The 23720-nt window shown below is 41.2% G+C and overlaps 1 protein-coding gene and 1 non-coding gene across 2 annotated transcripts in view; one reads left to right on the top strand and one right to left on the bottom strand.

Annotated features, from left to right (window-relative positions):
• The window catches only part of sgpl1 (sphingosine-1-phosphate lyase 1), a 96430-nt gene that overhangs the window by 13799 nt on the left and 58911 nt on the right, over positions 1–23720 (top strand). Inside the window, exons 2-6 of the mRNA XM_069885580.1 lie at positions 6052–6217; positions 8496–8563; positions 14539–14686; positions 15328–15407; positions 21449–21577. Of these exons, the coding sequence (XP_069741681.1) occupies positions 6052–6217; positions 8496–8563; positions 14539–14686; positions 15328–15407; positions 21449–21577 (591 nt within the window). The remainder of the gene's footprint in view (positions 1–6051; positions 6218–8495; positions 8564–14538; positions 14687–15327; positions 15408–21448; positions 21578–23720) is intronic.
• LOC138737790 (U6 spliceosomal RNA) lies at positions 1925–2031 on the bottom strand. Its single transcript, XR_011341232.1, has one exon. It is a non-coding gene; the product is annotated as a U6 spliceosomal RNA (small nuclear RNA).

Genomic DNA, 23720 nt, shown 5'->3' with positions numbered 1-23720 from the left:
CAAAATTAACAGGGGGATAGACAGGGTGAAGTCGGATTACTTGTTCCCAATGATGGGGGAGACGAGGACTAGAGGGCATAGTTTAAGAATACAGGGTAGGCCCTTTAGGACGGAGATGAGAAAACATTTTTTTACCCAGAGAAGTGTGAATCTGTGGAATGCTCTGCCACAGAGGGTGGTAGAGGCAAATTCGGTGATTATGTTCAAAAGAGAGTTAGATAAGACTCTAGTGGACAAAGGAGTTAAGGGTTATGGGGATAAGGCTGGAAAGGGGTACTGATAGTAGTGATCAGCCATGATCTGTAAAATGGCGGTGCTGGCTCGACGGGCCGAAGGGCCTACTCCAGCTCCTATTGTCTATTGTCTATTGACTACATAAAAAATAATTTCTGATTTCAGTCCCCCCCCCCCCCAACCTGCCATTTGTGGCACCCATTTAGAACAAAACATATGTGGAAGTAGCTGATCCTGAATTTAGAATTAGTCTGTATGGAAGTATAGAATTAGTCTGTATTTTCTATTTTTGTTTCTGCCTGTTTTCTCATAGTTGAAAATATGATGAACAGTTGACATACTATGTTTGGCTAAAGAAAGGTGAAAGGAATTGTTGTTGGTTACTGTGCCCCACAAGAGGCAACATCCTCAGTCAAACCCCACCTTAATCTTGTGTGTTTCAGTAAGGTCATCTCTCCTTTGGAACATCAATGAGTATACATTTCAACTTTTCCTTGTAAGTACAACTCTGTCCTTCTCAACTCTGTATAATGCAAGCTTAGGTACGTACATTCCAGGGGTGATCAGCTCTATCAAGACTATCCTCTTCAAACCATAATTTCATTTGCCTTCTGAATTCCTTGTTGAATTGATAAGCTCATGTGTATGAAGACACCTGGATCTCTCTCTACAGCTGCATTCAACAACCTCTTTCTTTTTAAGGAATTTTCTTATTTTCTATCAGTGTAACCCACTTTTCCCACATTTGTTTTGACAAATATTTGCCCTCTGGTTTAACCCCTCTATTACTTTACATACTTCTGATCACTTGCTTTTGAATGAATCCTTGTTCATTGATAATTGAGCTGCACCATTGACCCCTTAGCTTCCAAACCCTTGTGGTTGGACAGAGTTTGCCAACTTTTTAATCTAAATTCTGTTTTCCGTTGAGTAGTTGTTTATTGAAGCGAATATATTGCTGACCATGCCATGAGTTATAAGTTTGTGCATTTACTGTTTCTCACTTGGCGTTCTTCCTGAAGTCTTCTGGGTTGATCACATTATTGATATTGTGGATGTCTTATCACTCTTTGGATGCCTTGTTACAGGGCTGCATGGTTAGTGTAGCGGTTAGCGCAACGCTGTTACAGCGCTAGTGACCCGGGTTAGAATCTGACACTGTAAGGAGTTTGTATGTTTTCTCCATGTCTGCATGAGGTTCCTCTGGGGGCTCCAGTTTCCTCCCATCCTTCAAAATAAAAGTACTGGGGTTGTAGGTGAATTTTATGAAATTGGGCGGCACAGGCTCGTGGGCTGGAATGGCTATGTGTCTAAAAAAATATTTAAGATGGTATTTCAGCATTTCCCTTGTGATAGATGTCAAGTTACTTTGAAAAACCTGCCAATGCACATCACAGACAAGATGGTTTGAATGGTGGACTCCCACCTATGTGTGATGATTTTATGCAAAATTGATTTTGCTTACTACAATCTTTGGCAGAGCAACTTTACTTATGGTTTTCAGGCGAACATTCTTGAATAAAGATAACCGTCATTTGTGGGAGGATAGTGAAGGTTAATAGTGTTGTGCAGAATTTTCAAATCCTTTTTGTTCTTTCTCCATGTATTGTTGACTTGAAGCTTTTGTTAAGAAGCCACTGTTTTGATGTCCATGATACATTCAAGCACTGCCTTCCTTTTTATTTCTTTTAAAAATGTGGAACGCTTCTTGAATTTACATGTCATCCTTGTGCAGGGGCCATGCTAATCTTCTCTGTATCGTTCCAATTTTAGTAAATGTGCTGCCGAGGCGAGCACAGCACTGCCTTCCTAATGCTTGCGATGCTTTATATCAAGATCAAATTTTTATAGTGTTATAACAGTCCTCTTGGTGATCCTTCAGAATCAATCATAAATTGACCAGATCTTGAACTCTTTCACCCCATTTATAAACCCAGAGGTTGAAAGCTTTAACTTGGACCAGGTATGGATCACTTGATTTTTGGGGATCTTTGACTCCATATGTTTAGGCAGTACCTAAAGTATGCTGGATGAGTTGCTTCAAACTGACCCCTAGTCCAGAGACTACATCCATTTTCTTGTTTCAAGAGGAGCTCCTGTCCTTGGATTCACTGAAATTATTCAACTATTTTGTGCTACTCTTTGTACTTAGGACCCTTTGTAAATAGGACAGGCAAGTTTAGGTTGACTTGCCTGGATGGATCTCACGATAAGATTTTCTCACTATATCTCAGTATATGCAATCACGTGATAATAAACAATAGTAAAATCCCTGATATTCGGCACCTATGGGGATTGGTAGATGCCAGATAAGTGAATTTTCCGGTTTCTTGAGATTGCATGATGCGTGGATTGGCGAACTAACGATGAGGCGAACCAATTTTAAACTTCTGTTTTATTTGGCTTATTTATTTTCCACCCTTTTTTTGTCAGTTGCTTGAGGCTTCTGGTTGCTTGAATTTCAGATAACGGGAATTTTACTTACTTGTTATTTGTGCAATCTCTCCGAGAAGTGTGGTTGCCCATCTGGGTCAAATATTTTCTAAACGACGGCCATTTACTTCTTTTGATTTATAATCCCTGTCCTCCTGTCTGGGTGATGGGTCTATCCTGACCAATTTATCCAGCTGCATCATAATTCAATATACTGTAGTATCATTAATCTCCATTCAGCATATTTGGCACTCATTTGGGGTGTCACTCTTTACTAGGGGCTTAACCATTCAAGTGAGTGTCCCAGGATACACAACCTGGAGAATGCAATATTTCCTGTATCTAAGAAGCAGCCATAGCATCTGCAAAACTGAATGGGTATGATGGGTATAAATAGAGAAAATGCAAGTAGGCTTTTTGCATTTTGATGTTTGGCGAGATACAAACCACAAAGGATGTGGTGCTGTAATGTTCTATGGTTCTAAATGTTCATGATTTACTTGGTCAGACCCAGGTACAAGACAGCTTGAAGGCTAGGCAATTTATTCGGTCGCTCTGATAACTTTTAACTCCTGATCTCTGCAGAGTCGCAAGCTGAACAACCCCCTAATCTCTTGTGCTTCTCCATTGTGTCCTTCTATGGATCCCCTATTTCCTTTGTTCTGTCATTGATTGCCATTCCTTCACCTGCCTCGACCCCAAGGTCAAAAATTCCCCACTTCTTCTCCATCCTCCCTGTGCCTCTCTCCTCCTATCCTTTTTCTCATTTGAAAAGCCTACATGCAAACAAGCTTTTGTTGACATCCTAATCTTCTTCAGCTCTGAGTTGCATGTTGCTTGGTAAGCCTCCTGTGAAGTGCATCAGTTCATTTTGATGAGGAAATTTTCTTTGGGGCTTTCTGCCTGATAGACTAAGAAGGTAGAAACCCTTGGTCACATTAAATTACCCTGTGTTCAACACGCGTTTGATGAACACTAAATGGGTGTTAGTGACAAAATTAATGAAATTCTTGGCTGAGGGGGTCAGTGTGGATAACTCTTGTTGGGTGGAAGGACTTTACTGAACTGAGTTTCTGTACTGGCCCTTCTGTGCTCTACTTTGCAATTGTTTTTGCAAGTTTTGCTGTTGGAATCTAAACTGCTTTGCAAACTCCTCCACCTCCGATTGGTTAAAGCTGTTTCCAATCTCAATACAAGAATGCGCTGGCATTTGAGAGGTTCATTTTCTGGATTAACTATTAGTATTTAAGATAGATTTTGAAAGCCGTTGTGGATTCCTGACATTTTTGGATTTTCTTTTTTATTGACATCACTGTCACAATGTTTCTTCATCATGGTTTGTTCTTTGTGTCAGCTCCGCATGAAGCATCCCAATCCTGAACGACCCATATACTTAGTCACTTAGACATGCAGTATGGTTTGGCAGAAACCTAGATTGGCTTGCAGTCTGTCTGGAGCTGGTGCAGTGGGGTCTGTCATTTTCGAGGAACATAAGAACATGAAGGAACAGGCCTGTCAAGCCTGCTCCACCATTCAGTAAGTCATGGCTGATCTGATGACAGGCTCATCTCCACTCTGTAAAAATCTATCCCACCTTACTGAGAGAACTTCCAATGCTTCGATGGGCAAAGAATTCTAGATTCATCACCCTTTGGGAAAAGCAGTTCCTCCTCATCTCTGTCCTAAATCAACTACCCTTGATTTGAGGCTATGTGCCCTTGTTCTGGTCTCCCCTACCAATGGAAACAACTTACCTACCTCTATCTTATCTATTCCCTTCATAATTTTATGTTTCTATAAGATCCTCTCTCATTTTTCTAAATTCCAACGACAACAGTCCCAAACAATTCAATCTCTCCTCATCTCTGGAATCAACCTGGTGAACCTCCTCTACACCGCCTCCAAAGCTAGTACATCCTTCCTCAAGTAAGGAGACCACAATTAGATGCAGAATCCCAGATGCAACCTCACCTTGTTCAACTGCAGCATAATTTCCCTACTCTTAAATTCCATATCTATAGCAATGAAGACCAATATTCCATTTCTGCAAACCAATCTTTTGCGATTCATTCACAAGCACTCCCATGCCCTTCTTCACAGCAGCATGCTGCAATCACTTGGCATTTAAATAATAATCTGATCTTCCATTTTTCCTTCCAAAGTGGATAACCTCGCATTTGCCAACATTGCCATCTGCCAGACCCTTGCCTACTCACTTAATCTATAGGTCATTTCAGTTAGCCCAAAAGTTGAGATGTAAAGGCGGAGGCAGTCTTCGAGCTGCATATTCCAACCCCTCTCCGAGAAGGATAATCTCTCCAGTGCAGCCCTCTGCTGATCAATCTGAATGTACAGCCGCGCTAAGCGGCTGTTTAGGGGAGGGCTGATGACACGTCAGCCTGCGACCCATATCCCAACTCACCCCTCTCCCTTCAACTCCGAGGCAGCAGAGATCGTTGGGGCAGCAGGGTCCATCAGGGCAACGGGAGCTGACAGTGAAGACTTTCAGGGCAACGGGAACCATCGGGTCAGCAGGAGCTGTCAGTGGGGTTTGGCGGAGCAGCGGGAACCATCAGGGCAGTCGGGGCAGCAGGGGCGGGCTGGGACAGTCACACCAGGCCACTTCATCCTTTGGGGTCACTCTGCGGCTCAAAATGTGGCAGATCAATGGCTGTCTTCCCTACCCATAATCCCCACACAGCTGAAATTTCTCTATGGTTCCCAGGACAGTTCCAGCTGTGTGTGGGGATTATGGGTAGGGAAGACAGCCATTGATCTGCCACATTTTGAGCCGCAGAGTGACCCCAAAGGAACCATAGAGAAATTTCAGCTGTGTGGGGATTATGGGGAGGGAAGATGGCTATTGCTCAGCCATGTATTTATGACACGTGGTGCTATGGCACCAGTTGCCCACCTCTGTTGGATCCGGGGGCACTATGAGGTGTCTCCGGATATGAGTGGGACACTGGAGCAGCCTTTTAGGGCTGCTGTCTGAAAGGTAAGTTCCCAAGGCAGAGGCCTGACATGAAATGGCCTTGTATCTTTCTGCAGGCTCTCCATATCTTCTGCACAATTTGCTTTTCCACTTGTTAGTGACATCAGCAAACTTAGATAAACTACACGATGGCTCCTCTTCTAGAGTACTTATGAATATAAATGGAATGGAATTCTGACAAAGGTTGGCTGGTTATAGCTTTCACAATAAAGATTGGTGATCTTCCATTAGACAAGAGTAGGGTGGGATACAGTGCACTGAGGCTAAATGTGAGTAAAGGGCAAGAGGTAAAGGGCAATGATTCAGCCACTGCAGGAGCAAGATTACTGGGACTGGAGAGGGGTGGGGAGGAAACCTTGTCACCAACTCTGATGCTTTTTTTTTGTCAGGAGACGCTGGATATTTACAAGGAGACGATTCTGCTGTATCTCGGATGGGGGACGAGTTACGTCAATAAACGGTTCCAAGGGCTGGAGCCCTGGCAAGTCGCTGGCGTCACAGTGGTGGCTACTCTGCTGGCAGTGTGGTTGCATGGCTTTATCTTCAAACAGCAGAGTAAGTGGGACTGGCCTTGTGCCAAAATAATTTGTCTTTTTGTATCACCTTTCACAAGCTGAGGATGTTCCAGATCTTTGAAGTACTTTTTGTACAAGGCTAGGTCCAACAGACAGCAGAAATATTATGCTGATTAAGGGGGGTCAGTGTGACAAGGTTATGACAGAGTTATTATGACACTGGACAAGGAAGATTTTGCTCCCTGAACACTTTCGGGTGAATTTAATGGATATTGGGCTGCTGATCACAAAAATCACATTCAAATTTTAATATCTTGTACTGATTTTTAGATATTACCTGGAATATTTTGTCTGCTCGTATATGGCCCACAAAGCAAGCTGTTTTGGTCAGTTCCAGGTATTCTGCAAATGTTGCCTTAAGCCTGGGCATGCTTAGTCAGGATAGATGTAGACAAGCTATAAACACAAGCTCACAATGCTGTGCATTACATTAATTATAGATTGAATACATGTTGATGCACGTTCTTCATGGAATGGTATAGTGAGTGTACTTAACAATAGCATTTATTGTCTTCAGAAGTATTCAATACAACAAAAATGTCTTGTCAATGCTCCAAATGCTGCAATACATTCTGTTATATTTGTGACGGGTATATGCTTTATGCTAAATTCAATAAAAGTTAATTTAATGTTTCTTCAGCTTCCTACCTCATAGAGCAAATCTGAAATTATCTTTGTGTTTAATTTGAAGTTGTCTATTATATTCCCTAACTTTATTTTAGGAAGCAAGTCCTCTGAAAAAAATATTTGTTGTCCAGTGTTATCTCCAAGTCCGTGGTGTTGGAACTGTACTGTGTGGGAAAGGCCGGCACTGCAAACTTGTCCAGTAAATGTCGCCTGATTGACCAGTGTATCACTGAGGGAATGCTGTTCTCTGAGTTTTAAAAGGAGACAGGTGTCTTGGAGCTCCAGCCTTCTGCATTTGGAGTCAAGTGGGTTTCCCTAGGGTGATCTACCTTCCTCTCACTCGGAAGGGTGAGCTAATTGGTGGGCTAATTGTCTGCTGTAAATTACTCCCAATGTATGTGTCTGCGGAAAGGGATGGGTGATGTTGATGGACATTCGTGGGAGAACAGTTTTCAGGGAAATAAATGGAGGAGTGGATCTGCTCAGAGAGTTGGTTTGGGCCTTCCATGCCTTTCCCTTCAGGCGGATGAGAAACTGTTTTGAAGAAGAACAGGTGAGATTTATGAATGGTATGACTTTATTCACTTCACAGTAGAAATTTCTTAACCCAATTGTACGTTGAAATAAAGTCCACAGTAATGAGGGACTGGTGCTCACTTTACAAATAACAGCAATGCCTGTATTGAACTAAAACATGAAAACCTGCAATGCGATGATTGAAGTAAAAGCACAATGCTGGAGAAACTCATTCGGTTGAACGTGTACTTCATATATCAAATAAAATCTGAATTTATTATCACGAGTATGCCATGAAATCATTGTTCATTCAGGAATCTGATGGCAGAGTGTCCTTGTGCCTCTGGGTGCTCATCTTCAGGCTCCTGTATCTCTTGCCTGATGGTAGCAGTGTGGTGGAGTTCCTTGAGGATAGAGGCTCCTGTATCTCTTGCCTGATGGTAGCAGTGTGGTGGGGGTCCTTGAGGATAGAGACTGCTTTCCTAAGACACTGCCTCTTGTAGATGTCCTTGATGGAGTGAAGACTGGTGCCGATGATGTCGCAGGTCAAGTTAACAACCCTCTGGAGTTTTTTCTTGTCCTGTGCTTTGGCACCTCTGTACCAGACAGTGATGCAATCAGCCAGAATGCTCTCCACGGTACACCTATGGAGGTTTTCAGTGATATACCAAATAAAGATAAAGATACAGTACATAGCCAAAGTTTTGGGCTTGAGCCCTGGTCATATCTTTTCCTGAGGCCTGTGTTGTTTCTATATCCACAAATATGAATCTGCTTTGATCAAAGTTTAGTTGGTATTCCTTGTATAAAACAGTGGATTATTAATGTGTTTTTACAGTTAAATAAAGTAACACCAGTGATTTTTCATATCTTCAATAACTCTGTGTAACCAATGAAGACTAAAACTCTGAGCAGTAGAAATTATTAAGATTCTTTTCCTTCTTGGACTACTTCCTCAAAAGATATTGAAGTTGTATTGAAACTTTTCTGCAATTTTGTGGGTAACTGATCATTTCCTGACAATATAATGGAAGATTCATTCTGACTTGGGGCAAGGTGTGTCTATTTTCAACCATCAGACAGTGAATTTATTTTTCCACCTTTTCTCCCCACAGGTATTTCCTCACGGTTAAGGAAGTTTTTCTTCAGAATCACAAGGAAATTACCGTTCCTGGCTGCTTCAGTAAGTTTGTTTAACAAAGTGACACTTCTGTGGAATAAGCAAGGAGACACTGATGGAACATTTGGAGCTGAATGCAGAAAATTTCCTCTGTGCATTAGTTTTGCACTTATTGCAGGCCATTTTCTAAATACTTCCTCTTCCACCAGCCTTGCCCTTGCATTTTTGGCTGTCAGGTAATACACTGCAAGGTTCCACAGTAAACCTTGAGGCAATTCTGATTGTGTTAAATATTGGCCAGATCACCTTCTCAGTATTGTAATGAATGGCATCAAAAGCATGTGAGAATGTTGAGAAAGAACAACTACTTAAGGTAAGGGAAAGAAGAAACCAGTACTGTACTCAATTTTTTCCCCAAATATTTTTTTTTGGAATATTTTATTTTGATTGTATCAACAAACAGTACCAAACTTACCATCACAGATAAATAATTAAATGTGAATTAATCATTGATACATGTCCAAATATAGCCCCTACCCCCCCACCCCCTCCAACAAAACCCTAAATAAATGAAGAAAAGGGAAGAAAGAAAAAAAGACAGAAAAAAGAAAAGAGAAGAAAGGAGCTGTCAAGATCTGGAATCCAGTTCAATAGAAAGGGGAGAGGGACCCAATTATTTTTGTCTAGATCTCAATAAAAAGAAGAAAAATGAAGGGAAGAAAAAATAATAAATAGAATAAATAGTTAAGGTTCCTATACCTGCAAAAACGTGTTTTACTTATTCCTCAAATTGTAAGTTATTTTCTCCAGGGGAACACAAGTATGTATTTCAGTATCCCAACGGGCTATTTCCTAAAAAGAATCAGGCTTCCAGGTAACTCCAGTGCATTTCCTGGCCACTGCCAATGCAATTTTTAGAAACTCTAATTGATACTTAGCCTCATTTTAGGTCTTATGTTCACAATATTTCCTAAAAGAAACAATTCTGGACTTAGAGGTAATTGTTACCCAAAAAATTTGATTGAGTAAAACTTAAATTTTCCCTAAATAGTTTCAATTTGGAACTGTCCAGGTAAAACGTAAGAAAGTACCTGTTTCTTCCTTGGATCTAAAGCATATATTGGAAAAATTAGAGTTTAATTTATGCAATTTTTGTGGGGTAAGATATAGCTAATGCAAAAAATTATATTGCACCAGCCTATATCTTACATTAATTGTATTGGTCATACAATCATGACATAAATTTGACCAGGTCTTATCATCAATACTAATATTCAAGTCTGATTTCTATCTTTGTTTTGATTCATATAACTTCTGTTTAGGAGTACCCGATTGAAATAAAGAATACATTCTGATGTGAATTTCTTTGTGTTCCCCTTTCAAATCAGAATCTCCATTTCACTGCACTCTGGTAACATCATAGTCAGTCCTAATTCTTCTCTGAGAAAACCTCTTAATTGAAAGTAACAGAAGATCATATTATTGTAAATATTGTATTTATTTTTTAATTGTTCAAATGACATTAATTGCCCTTGTACATAACAATCTTCAACATATCTGATCCCTTTATGGAACTAGGCATGTAGAATTAAATTGTCCATAGTTAAAGGAATAATCTGTTCTGAAACAAGGGGATTTTTGGGGTAATTTTTTTTCTTGTGCCAATTAAATTATTAATTTTACATCAAATTCTCAAAATGTGTTTTATTGTTAGTGCTTCTTTTCCAGCAAAAATAAAGTTGACAGCTGATTTATATATAAATTCTTCTTCCACTCTTTCCCTGACTTTGTACAGTTCAATTTCTACCCATGAAGGCTTACTCTTCCATCAAAGAGGGAAGTGACAAACTTCATCTGGGCTGCACAATAATAGTTGGGAAGTTGTAATCCTCCCATGTTGCATTTCCAAGTTAGTTTTTCCATGGAAAAACAGATTCTAGCTAACTTAACCTTTCCATAAAAATTCCTAATTAATTTATTCAAATTTTGAAAGAATTTCTGTGTTGGGAGAGACTGGAAGAGGTACTGTAGACAAGGAAATATGTTCATTTTAATACAATTCATTCTATCAATCAATGTTATTGGGAGAGTGACCCATTTATTTAAATCCTCTTCAACCTTCTTAAGCAAGGGGAGATAATTCAACTTGTATACATTTTTAAGTCACTATTTACTTTAATCCCCAGATATTTGATCCCATTTTCTGGCCATCTGAATTGGGTATTTCTTTTGCAATCTAAAAACTATCCATTTGTTAAAGCTATGATCTCACTTTTATTCCAATTTATCCAGAAACCTTCCCATAATCTTCCAATTGCAGATGCACTCTTGGTAGGGAAGTTTCAGGTTCCATCAGATATATTAGTACATTGTCTGCAAAATGACTGATTTTTATGCTAATTTTTGGTCCACTCTGAACCCCTTAATGTTAGGGTGCTGTCGAATAACTTCAGCCAAAGGTTCTATGGCCAGTACAAAGAGGGCTGGTGACGGTGGAGATCCTTGTCTATTAGATCTAACTTTTTCCCAAAATTTTTGATAACGTTTGTTGACTAAAATAAGTTGATTTCAGATGTACAGTTAAAAATTAATATTAGCTGCTCTTTAAAAAAGGGACTTGTGCACACAGTGTGCGGTGAAGTTAACATGCGTTTCCTTATTTCACTCTGGAAACAGCTGGTTCCTACATTTCTTGGTCTTATCCCCTCCTGTTTGCAGTAATTCAAACAATTCCTCTTAGAATCTGAAGAGTGTCAACCAAAATTCCAGGGAATGCAAGCCTTATGTGTGTAATCTCAATTTTACAGTTTAACTCTTGTAGCACACCATTGTGATAAAGACCATAAAACATAGGAGCAGAAATAGGCCTGCCCTGCCATTCTTTAATGAGCTGATCCATTTTCCCACTCTGCCCCACTGCCTAGCCTTCTCCCCATAACCTTTGATGCCCTGTCTAATTGCAGGCAATTCTCCCTTAAATACTCCCAATAACCTGGCCTCCACAACTGCCTGTGGCAACAAATTCCACAGATTTACCACCCTCTGGCTGAAGAAACTCCACCTCATCTCTGTTCTAAGTGGAAGCTCTTCAATCCTAAAGTTTTCCAGGACTCTCCCACCATGGAAACAACCTTTTTACACCTACTCTGTCCATGCCTTTCAACTTTTTAATTGTTTTAATGAGATCCCTCCTCAATCTCCAATGAGTGCAGGCTGTAAAATGCTCATCATATGACAACCCTTTCATTCCCAGAATCATTCTTGTGAATCTCCTCTGAACCCTCTCCAATGTCAGCACATGCTTTCTTAAATGAGGAGCCCAAGGCGCCGTAGTTGACATAGCATTTAGTGCAACCCCTTTACAGCACCAGTGATGGGAACCAGGATTTGAGTCTTGTACTGTCTGCAAGGAGTTTGTACATTCTCTCTGTGTCTGCATGGGTTTCCCCCAGAGGCTCCAATTTCCTCCCACCATTCAAAACATTCTTGGGGTGTCAGTTAATTGGGTGTAAATTGGGCGGCACAGATTCGAGGGCCGAAATGGCCTGCTACCGTGCTATATATCTAAATTTTTTTTTAAATTAAAAGACTGCTCACAATACTCCAAATGTGGTCTCACCCTCAGTGGCAAACAACCCACAGTGGGTAAGACCATGTTTGCCCTCCACTGCTAAAATACCTGACAGTTCTTCCCATGCTCTGATTGTTAGCAGTGTGACATTTCTATTCGGTGTTTAAGGATAGAAAGAAGTAGTCAGAGACACTTCCACGAGGAAATGAGGGCATATGGTGCATTTTATTCCCTCATGAATACAATCTAAAACTAGCTCTTCTGCCCAACCTTCTGCTTGATGACCTGTGTTTTAACCTGCTTACAACATTGGCGGCATTTTTGCCTTTCAAGATGCATGACACACCTCTACTGGTGCAAACTTCCATGACCAAATGAAAATTAACTGGCTCAGAATATTATGACTGTGTTCGTCCTGTGTTGACCATGTGGTATAGCAAGGGGAAGCAAAAAAACAGCTTCGGGGGAAAAAAAATTGTTGCTGATTTTATTCTTTTATGACACAAGGGATTGTTTCGTAATCCACTCAGACAAAGAACATATTCTTGTGCTCTTTCTGATGAAGGGAAATTGATCAATATCCCAATGTAATGAAGGTTTACTGAGTAGCTTTTCTGTAGGGCAGAGGGGACTGTGGTTTTTGACTTGCTTTTGCATCTACTTCCTTGTCTGTCATGCTCATTGCATTCTGCTCTTTAATCTTGGCATGTGGCTAGCTTTGCACCGGATGCAGAGTTTGCATCTAGTCTGACTTTGAATGTTAATGTTGCCCAGGAAGCACTTCATGTTGATTGTGTTTCTTTTTAAAAGAAAGATTTTGAAAATGCTTACAAGTTGAAGAGTGATTTTTAAACAGAAGTGTGCTCCAAGCTATGTTCATCCCAATCTCTGATCCAGGAACCCAATCCAGATTTTTTTTCCATTCATTTTTATTTTTAACTTTTCAACTAATTTCAGTCTTTGATTTAAAAAAAATTGTTTCTGAAATGGTTAAGAGATGGCATGAAGAAATCTTTCTTTGGAATTTTAACAAGAATAGTTGCAAATGAAGAACTATTTCCATGTAACATTTAAGAAAAATTTGAACAGGTACATGGATGTGAGGGGTATTAATTTTTAATAATTTAATTTAGACATAGAGCATGGTAACAGACCTTTTTGGCCCATGAACCAGTGCCACCCAATTGAGCTACAAGCTCCGGTACATTTTGAAAGTTGGGAGGAAATCGAAGAACCCAAAGGAAACCCATGCAGATACGGGGAGAACGTACCAACTCCTTACAAATAGAGTAGGATTTGAACCCTAGTCTTGCTATGCTAACTATGCTGTTACGAGCCCAGAGGACCCCAAAACCCAGCAGCAATAGATATTCACTAGGACAAATGGTTACTTAAACAAAAGTTGTTTTTAATTATCTTTAAACATGAAAATAGAATCAAACTTTAACTTATCACTTACTTACTTAACCCAACTTAACCCCCTTGTAATTCTAAGTCCACGTGTATGTAATGTGTTTAAAAGTTCAGAAAAGTTCTTTGGTTCACAGTCCAATCTCACTTCTCAATCCTCCAAGTTCACTGGTGGCAGGCAATTCTTATACTGTGCACAGAATTTAACATGCAAAAGTTCACCAGGATTTGATGCTTGAAAGGTAAGTGATTACTGCTCTGGAACGTTCTTGTCAGTTTTTAGAGAGAGCTTTGTTGTTCCAGGACATCCACAACTGATGTACTTCCATCAGTCACCTCAGTGTCTTGCTGACGAAACTTGCCCCATTCGGGGCTCTCCAGATGATAACCTCTTTCTTTCAGGTCAGCACAGAGTTCCTTTTTGTTTCTCTTATTCCAAGTGAAACATTACAGCCAGTCCCATCTTCTTGCATGAACCACAAGAGCTTTGACCAGGCTGTCGTCCAAATGGGCTGTGGACAAGCTTGCCTGCTTGTCCTGTTCCAGTCCCAGCTACTTCTGCTGGCTGTTACACTGTCAAGTGATCTCTCTGTTGCCTTTGGTAAACAACAATCCATTAATGAAGTCTCTTGACCACTCTTCAAAGCTCTTTCAAAAGCAGAAAGAAGCCACTATGTCTACCATTAGCAGAGCTCCAGTATTTCAAATAAGATCTGTTTTAAAGTGTTTGTATGTGACCAACTCTAACAAACCTTTCCCAATTTATTTCCCAAAAACATCCATTTTCTCTGTCACAGAGCTGCCCAGAGGTATGGAGGGCTCTGGACTGGATGCAGGTCAGTGGGACAAGGCAGAATAATAGTTTGGCACAGACTAGAAGGGCTGACTGGCCTTTTTTCTGTGCTGTAACATTCTATGGTTCTGTTGTTCTAAAGTGGCATATTTCTGGTTGGATAAATTATCAAACAAGTGCAGGTTTGTAGAGGTTACAATGAGATGGGGAATAGCTTACACTTGAATGAATTGGCATATTAAACACTCTTGTACACTCCAACAGATACAGAAGCAACTTGACAAAGCACTGAACGATCTGTCTTCAAGTGTCTTAACACTAGAGGATGGAATGACCTATGTCACCTCATTACCTGCACAAGGGCTGACAGAGTCTGATCTCCTCACCAAGGTTAAAGAATATAGCACAATGGGTAAGTTAACATGATTGTTCATGTTACAATGAAATAAATGTTTTCAAGTGATTTGGAATGGTTCTTTATAATTAAAATTAAAATTAAGGGAGTTATAAAGTGACCAGTACTTATCTCTCAATCAGAATCTTAAAAACAAAACAGATGATCATTTCATTACATTACTGTTTGTTGGAGTGTAGTTTGCCAGACTCAACTGTTGTATTTTCATACTTCAAAGGAATGAGTACCATATATACATATGTAATAGTTGATAGCATGTAAAAGTCAATCCCCTATTTTTGGCCCAAAAATTTGGTGTTTTCCATCTATCATGTGTAAAAGTCGACCTCCCTATTTTTAATCTTGCATGAGTCTCTATTGTGTTTAAATATTTAAAAAATGCACCATTCTCTTTTACTGTGTAGCAAAATGAACTGTGAGTATTTAAAATGGCCATTGCAGAAGTGCAACATCTTGTGCGGATAGACTCTTTCCCATCTCAACTTAGCTGATTCATGTGTGTGACTTTGCTCACACTTACATCTGAGCTTTGCTGCATACAGGGTCAACTGGTTGCAGTTAAAATCCAAAGAACTGAAGTACCTTGACATTGAGGAACATTTGCCAGATCCACTAATTCTATCCTTTGTCTTTTGTAGGGGAAGTGTGTTGGGAAAAGGGCCAAGTTTCTGGGACAGTGTACAGTGGTGAAGAGAAACTCACAAAGCTGATGGTGAAGGTAGGAAACGGTTCTGTGTATCACAACAAAACATCAAGACTGATCCACCTGCCTCCGTCAATTCAAAACCACTTTGTTTTTCTGCAATGCTTGCATAACTCCAGCCATGTGAGATGGATGAAAATCCTCTCCCTGGCCCATGTGCTGTGAAGAAACCCACTGCCTTTGCATCTATTCCCATAACTTCAAATTGGCAGGATTGCATCACTTCAATCTTCTACCCTCCAAACCAAGTCTCTAAAATTCTGCAGTATCCTTATCATGTGCCACTCATCCGTCAGCACCTTTCACACAGACTTTCACTCATTTCTGCTATAGCAAGACTCTTTAAGTTCTTGTCCACCAATTCTTCAACTGCCTTCAACCCCACCACCCTCTTTGGCACCCACTATTTTGATTACTCCTCTACTGGAGACTGTGCCTTCCCTGCACATTTTCCCCTTGTCCGTCCCCTTCCTGTCCTTCTCCAAACCAGCCACCTGTTTTTTCTCATTCCCTCTCTAAACGTCAGTGCTCATTGAGCAGAATTTCAGGTGGAGGAGCTAGGGCTATTTAGAACAGAGCTCTGCTGTATAAAGATTGCAAAGGTGGGTAGCAGGGTATCAGGTGATTGGACTCTCTGCTCTGAGAAATCCTGAATGATGGTGAGTGCAAGGGCAGGGGACTTAAAGTGTCTGAAAGTCATTTATGGGTTAATCTGTGAATGATTTTTCTCTGCTGAGCTAGGCATCATTGGTTGAATGTGGTCCAGTGCAGCATGTGTGTCAGATCAGTACTACAATGTTGAAAGGGCGCGACTCTTGTCAGGGTTAATTTTTAAAGAGCACATGATCATTTTGCAACCAAAGCTTATTGTTTTGGAGGGGTAGAATGGGAAGGGAAGAAACTGTTCACATTTCTGCAGCTTCCTGCATGAGTTCAGTTTCAAAGAGCTTCATGGGCAGTGGTAGTCTTTCTGGGCTGCACAAACATTGTTTCTGTTTGAAGCACATAGCAGGCGATTTTAAACCCAGCGTATTTCCAGGTAACTAATAGGCAATTTCTGAAGGTTGTGGGTTCAAGTTGCACTCTGTCTCTCGGCATAAAACATAAGGAGTAGACCATCGGCTTGCTGAGCCTGCTCTGTCATTCAATGAGATCATGGCTAATATGATGACAGGGTCATCTTCACCTACCTTCCCCATATCCCTTAATTCCCCTACTACGTAAAATTCTATCTAACCTTGCCTTAAATATATTTACTGCTTTAATGGCATTGAATTCCACAGATTCAACACCCTCTGGGAAAAGCAGTTCCTCCTCACCTCCATCCTAAATCTACTACACTGAATCTTGAGGTTATGTCCTCAAGTTATAACCATATAACCATGGTTATATGCACAGAACAGGCCAGTTTGGCCCTACTAGTTCATGCCAGAACAAATCCCCATCCTCCTAGTCCCACTGACCAGCACCTGGTCCATACCCCTCCAATCCTCTCCCCTCTATGTAATTATCCAGTCTTTCCTTAAATGTAAATAATGTCCCTGCTTCAACCACCTCCGCCGGAAGCTTATTCCACATCCCAACCACACTTTGCATGAAGAAATTTCCCCTCATGTTCCCCTTATAATTTTCCCCCTGCAATCTCAAACCATGGCCTCTGGTTTGAATATCCCCCACTCTTAATTGAAAAAGCCTATCCACGTTGACTCTCTCTGTCCCTTTTAAAATCTTGAACACCTCCATCAAATCCCCCCTCAATCTTCTACGCTCCAGAGAAAAAAGCCCCAGCCTGCTCAACCTTTCTCTGTAACTCAAACCCTGACATCCTGTCAACATTCTCGTGAACCTTCTCTGCACTCTCTCTATTTTGTTTATATCCTTCCTATAATTCGCGCTCAACCTTTCTCTGTAACTCAAACCCTGACATCTTGTCAACATTCTCGTGAACCTTCTCTGCACTCTCTCTATTTTGTTTATATCCTTCCTATAATTCGGTGACCACAGTATTCCAAATTTGGCCTCACCAATGGTTTGTTCAATTTCATCATAACATCCCAACTCTTGAATTCAATACTCCGATTTATGAAGTCCAACATTCCAAATGCCTTCTTTACCACTCTATCTACCTGAGTATCGACTTTGAGGGTACTATTTACCATAACACCTAAATCCCTTTGTTGCTCTGCACTCCTCAATTGTCTACCATTCAATGTATATGACCTATTTAGATTTGCCTTTCCAAAATGCAACACTTCACACTTATCCGTATTAAATTCCATCAGCCATTTCTCAGCCCACTCCTCTAGCTTTCCTATATCTCTTTTTAAGCTACTGTAATCTTCCTCACTGTCCGCAATACCACCAATCTTTGTATCATCTGCAAACTTACCTATCCAATTCACCACCACCCCTTCTTCCAGATCATTAATATATATATAATAAACAATAGTGTACCCAGGACTGATCCCTGAGGAACTCCACTAGTCACCGGCCTCTAATCTGACAATTTTCTACCACTACTCTCTGATACCTCCCATCCAACCATTGTTGAATCCATTTCACTACCTCCTTATTTATACCTAATGCCTCCACCTTTTTTCCTAACCTCCTGTGAAGAACTTTGTCAAAAGCTTTACTGAAGTCTAAATAGACAACATCCACAGCCTTCCCTTCATCAATCTTTTTTGTAACCCCCTCGAAAAATTCTTTAAGGTTTGTTAAGCATGATCTACCCCTGACAAAACTATGCTGACTACTACCTATCAATCCCTGTTCTTCCAAATATTTGTAAATGCCATCCCTCAGAACACTTTCCATCATCTTATCCACCACAGACGTGAGACTCACAGGTCTATAATTTCCTGGCTTACATTTGGACCCTTTCTTAAACAGCGGAACAACATGAGCCACCCTCCAATCCTCTGGCACTACCCCTGTGACCAATGACATCCTAAATATCTCTGTTAATGGCTCCACTATCTGTACACTAGTCTCCCTGAGTGTCCTTGGGAGTACTTTGTCTGGACCCGGAGATTTGTCCACCTTTATCTTTTTTTAACACTGCCATCACTATCTCCTCGGTTATTTTTATATGATTCATGACCTCCCCAGTATTTTTCTTTACTTCAACTGGCACAATGTTTTTTTCCCTAGTGAATACCGAGGAAAAGAAATTATTTAAAATTTCCCCCATCTCCTCTGACTTTTCACATAGCCTACCCGCCTACAAGGGGTCCAATTCTATCCTTCACTAATGTTTTACTTTTAATGTACCTATAGAAACCCTTTGGATTTATTTTTACTCTGCCTGCCAAAGCCTCTTCATGCCTCTCTTTTGCCTTCCTAATTTCTTTCTTAAGATTTTTTCTACACTCCTTGTAGTCCTCTTTCAATTTCTCAGCACCATGCTGTTTATACCTCTTGTACACCTCCCTCTTTCTCCTAACCAAATTTCTAATATTCCTCGAAAACCAAAGCTCCCTATGACTTCCAGCCTTTCCTTTGATCCTCACTGGGACATATCTACTCTGTACTCTCAAAATTTCTTCTTTGAATATTCTCCATTTTTCATTTACATCCTTTCCTGAAAAAATCATGTCCCACTCAATACTCCCCAAATCCATTCTTATTCCTTCGAAATTTGCTTTTCTCCAATCCAGAACCTCAACTTTAGGCCTTTCTTTGCTCTTCCCTAAAACTCTCTAAAACTAATAGAGTTGTGATCACTAGACCCAATTTGTTCTCCAACATTAACCTCTGACCTATCTCGTTCCCTAACAGGAGATCCAGTATTACACCGTCCCGAGTTGGTTCTTCTACGTATTGATTAAGAAAACTATCTTGTACACATTTGACAAACTCTAGCCCATCCAACCCTCTTACTGTATGGGTATCCCAATCAATGTGAGGGAAGTTAAAATCTCCCATGATCACTACCTTGTTTATTACACATATATGCTATCTCCTTACAAATTTGTTCTTCCAATTTTCTTGGCCCATTTGGTAGTCTATAATACACTCCTATTAGTGGTCTCATGCCTTCTCCACCCCTCAATTCCACCCAAACAGCCTCCAAACCATCCTGCCACCTCATGGCAGTAATGTCCTCCTTAACAAGCAGAGCAACTCCTCCCCCTTTTTTACCCCCTGTTCTATCACATCTAAAACATTTGTATTCTGGAATATTTAGTTGCCAGTCCTGTCCCTCCTGTAACCAGGTCTCACTAATTGCCACAACATCATGATTCCAAGTGCCAATCCATGCTCTAAGCTCATCTACCTTGTTCACTATGCTTCTTGCATTAAAGTACATGCATTTCAGAGAATGACCCTCACATATATTTCCTTTTCTACCTTTTACCTTAACGTCCATCCTTCCTTTGTTATTTTTATCATTCTTAACTAGGTGGCCATGTACCCTCGACATTGCTCGCAAACTCTGCTCCCCACTCCCCTGCCAAACTAGTTTAAACCCTCCCCCACAGCTCTAGCAAATCTGCTTGCCAGGATATTGGTCCCCCTCCAGTTCAAGTGGAGTCCGTCCCTTTTATACAGGTCCGACTTTCCACAGAAGAGATCCCAAGTTATGGTCTTCCTCACCAATGGAAACCTACCTCTGTCTTATCTACAGGATGCCTTTCATAATTTTATGCATTTCTATAAGATCCCCTTTCATTTTTCTCAGGTGATACTGAGGGTCAGATACTTTGACGAGTCACTGCTGAGTTGGGGGTTAAATTGAGGCTCTGGCAGCCCGCAAGTGTGAGCGGAAAGAACTTACAGGATTAATTGAACAGCATTTTGGTTCTTGTGAGTCCGAGCCAATGTTTTGTGGATCTTTAGGGGAAGTTATCCATGTCCTTGGAGCTCAGGAATGGAATGGTGGATTTAGTACTCAGGAATTGGTGTGTCACAAACCCCTGCTCATATGCAAAAGCAATCTGCCATCCTGGCTTGGAAATGTGCCTCTGTTCTGGCACCATCATTGGGTCAAACCCCTGGAACTTTTCCCAACAGTCCCTCTCTTTGACTCCAGTTCACCACCACCTTCTCAAGGGCAATTTGGGATGAGCAATAAAATTCTAGCTCCTTTTCCACTGGCATCCTGTCAATTAGCTGTGCAGTGTCCCAGTATAGGAAGCCCTTTCTGCTGTTTTCACTGGGCCACCCTTAACTGGGACACTAATTGCTTTTCCACTGAACACACTCATCCCCCGAGATCATAGTGTTCTACCTTCAACTGGAAACAGGTGACTTTCTGCGGACCCTTTTCCACTGGTTTTATCAGCATGCTGGTATCAGCAAACGCCAGGGATATGAGTAGGGGTAGAGGTGGTTAATCCCTGGTGCGAAATGATGCCCGCGTTCAGATAGTGCTCCTTTTCCACTGGACCCTGTCCCAATAAATTCCCAGTTCATTCCTGCATGTCAGTGGTTAAGGGGCTTCTGATTCTGTCTGAAAAGCCCAAATAAAAAGTGAGTGAGCATGGAAAGATTTACATTTTTAAAGTGACTTTTGCATTCTCAGAATTTGCCACTTTTGATTTTTGAAGAGTTTTCTTGTAAAAAACAAGAGAAGCAAATTGTGCATCGCGTGCTCCCACGAGCATTGGCGAGGCCATCTCTTGGTCATGTTGGTTGAGGGTAAGAAATTGGCCACGATACTGGGAAGAATTCCCCTGCTTTTCGTTAAAATAGTACGATGATATTGTTTGTATCCTTTTGAAAGGGCAGACTCTGTCTCAGAGTATTGTTTCATCTGAGATGGCACCATTGACAGTGATACTGGGGTGTAGCCTTGATGTTTCTGCTGACCTCTCTGGAGGAGACTTCAGACCAACAGCTCATTAACCAAAAAGTATATTCCATAGTTTGAATAAAATGGATGCTCCGAGGCCTGCAGAGTTTCTCCAGCATGTTTGTGTCTGCAAGGGTGAGAGGTGATTATACTCTCATCATTAGTCTGTTCTGTGCAGGTTAGAGGTAAATATCGAGTAATTCTAACTTGGTGCCTTGTTTGTTTTTTGTGGCATATTTTGAATGGCCACTGTTCTTAGATCTATGGGGACTTTGCTTGGAGTAATCCTCTCCACCCGGATATCTTTCCTGGAGTGCGTAAAATGGAGGCGGAGGTTGTTCGGATGTCTTGCACTCTGTTCCATGGCGGACCGGATTCCTGCGGAACGGTAGGTAAAACCCATGCGTGTAGGGGTTGACTCCTTGCTTGAGAAAAGAGCAATTATTGGGGACTATTTGGCCCTTTTGAGCTGACTGTGATTGGTACCAATGGCTTGGCTTATCAGGAGATGAAGGTGTGTGTGGGTGGACATTGATTGGTGCGGAGTATAAAGTGCAGAGAATCATAGAACAAGAGGCAGTGGACCTGAGCGGGAGTGATCTGTAGCTGTGGGGAGCGATGTGCAGGCCAACTTTGGCAAACGAGGTCACCTGAACATCACACTGAGTCCAGGGTGGTTAGCCTCAGGAGGCGAGTTCTGGCATGTGAGACGACTGCTCCAATCCTCGATTTATGAGTGTAAAAATGGAGACAGTTGATGTTCAAATGCTCTTCCTGCAAATTCAGGTTGAGCCTGTCCTGCTCTTTGCAAGCACAAATTGAACAGACTTTTGAGATAATTATTGAGGGAGTCATTAAGGATGGTCATCAAAAGTTACTTAAGTCCATTGCAGTTTGATGGGTGAAAAATTGTGAGAGACATGATAGGAAACATTGTTCAGTGTATCGATGGGCACAGTGACATGGTGACTAAATAAATGGGCTAAAAACTAGAGACTCCTGAGTAATGATCTGGAGATGCAAGTTTCTCAAGGGTTTGAGAAATTTATATTTGGTTAGTTACAGATAATTTTGCTGTTAGTCACTGGTAACCATGAAATAACTGAACTGCTTTTGGGGAAGGAATGTTTTATCAGAGCATCACTATGTGGTTTCACTGTTAATTATCTCTTGTCTTGGGGGAGGAGCTGTTATTGATGGTGCAGACTGCTGGTCTTGCATGAGGTAACTGCATAGTTTGGAATTTGAAAAAAAACACAATGAATCCAACATACTAATGTCATCATGAAGAAGCACAATAGCGCCTTTATTTCTTCAGGCGTTTGTGGTGGTTCAGTATAACATCGAGAACCTTGGGAACCATCTACAGATGTGTAGAGGAAAGTGTACTGACCAGCTGCATCACGGCCTGGTATAGGAACACCAATACCTCTGAGCGGAAGGCCCTGGAAAAGGTAGTGGACACAGCCCAGTACATCACAAACAAAACTCTGTCCACTATCAAGTAAATCAACATGGAACGTTGCCGTCAGAGAGCAGCAGCAATCATCAAGGATCCACACCACCCAGGACATCCTCTGTACTCACTGCTGCCATCAGGAAAGAGGTAGAAGTGCCACAAGCCTCGCACCATCAGATTCAGGAACAGCTGCTCCCCCTCCACCATCAGACTCCTCAGTAACAAACTCAATCAGGGACTCATTTAAGGTCGCTTAATTTGTTCATTATTTATTACTGCGCTGGATGGGTCACGTCTCCAGAATGGAGGACCATCGCCTTCCCAAGATCGTATTATATGGCGAGCTCTCCACTGGCCACCGTGACAGAGGTGCACCAAAGAAAAGGTACAAGGACTGCCTAAAGAAATCTCTTGGTGCCTGCCACATTGACCACCGCCAGTGGGCTGATAACGCCTCAAACCGTGCATCTTGGCGCCTCACAGTTTGGCGGGCAGCAACCTCCTTTGAAGAAGACCGCAGAGCCCACCTCACTGACAAAAGGCAAAGGAGGAAAAACCCAACACCCAACCCCAACCAACCAATTTTCCCTTGCAACCGCTGCAACCGTGTCTGCCTGTCCCGCATCGGACTTGTGAGCCACAAACGAGCCTGCAGCTGACGTGGACTTTTTACCCCCTCCATAAATCTTCGTCCGCGAAGCCAAGCCAAAGAAAAGATTTATTACTGAATATAATTTTTTTCTGTATTTTCACAGTCAGTTTGTTTACATTTCTCTTTTATATTCATATCTTTTACTTGAGTGTGCTTTGTACTACTGAGAAGTAGAAATTCTACCTGGCTGGCAGGAAAAGGAATCTTAGCCTTGTATATGATGCCATGTATCAGTCTGACAATAAATCCAAACTTTGAACAGAGAAATTCTACAAAAGTTCGTGATGGATTTGAGTTTTAAAATGAATCAAAACATTCATCTCAATGCCTGTTTTTTACACATCAGATTACTGCCAGGTAATTTTACCCTTACTATCTTACTCAAGATATGAGTGTTGAGTCTGTGAACAGGCAAGCAAG

Source organism: Narcine bancroftii, chromosome 6 (assembly GCF_036971445.1).
Source record: "Narcine bancroftii isolate sNarBan1 chromosome 6, sNarBan1.hap1, whole genome shotgun sequence".
Lineage (NCBI taxonomy): Eukaryota > Metazoa > Chordata > Chondrichthyes > Torpediniformes > Narcinidae > Narcine > Narcine bancroftii.
The sequence above is the reverse complement of the archived record's forward strand: the minus strand, read 5'-3'. Positions and strand labels throughout refer to the sequence as shown.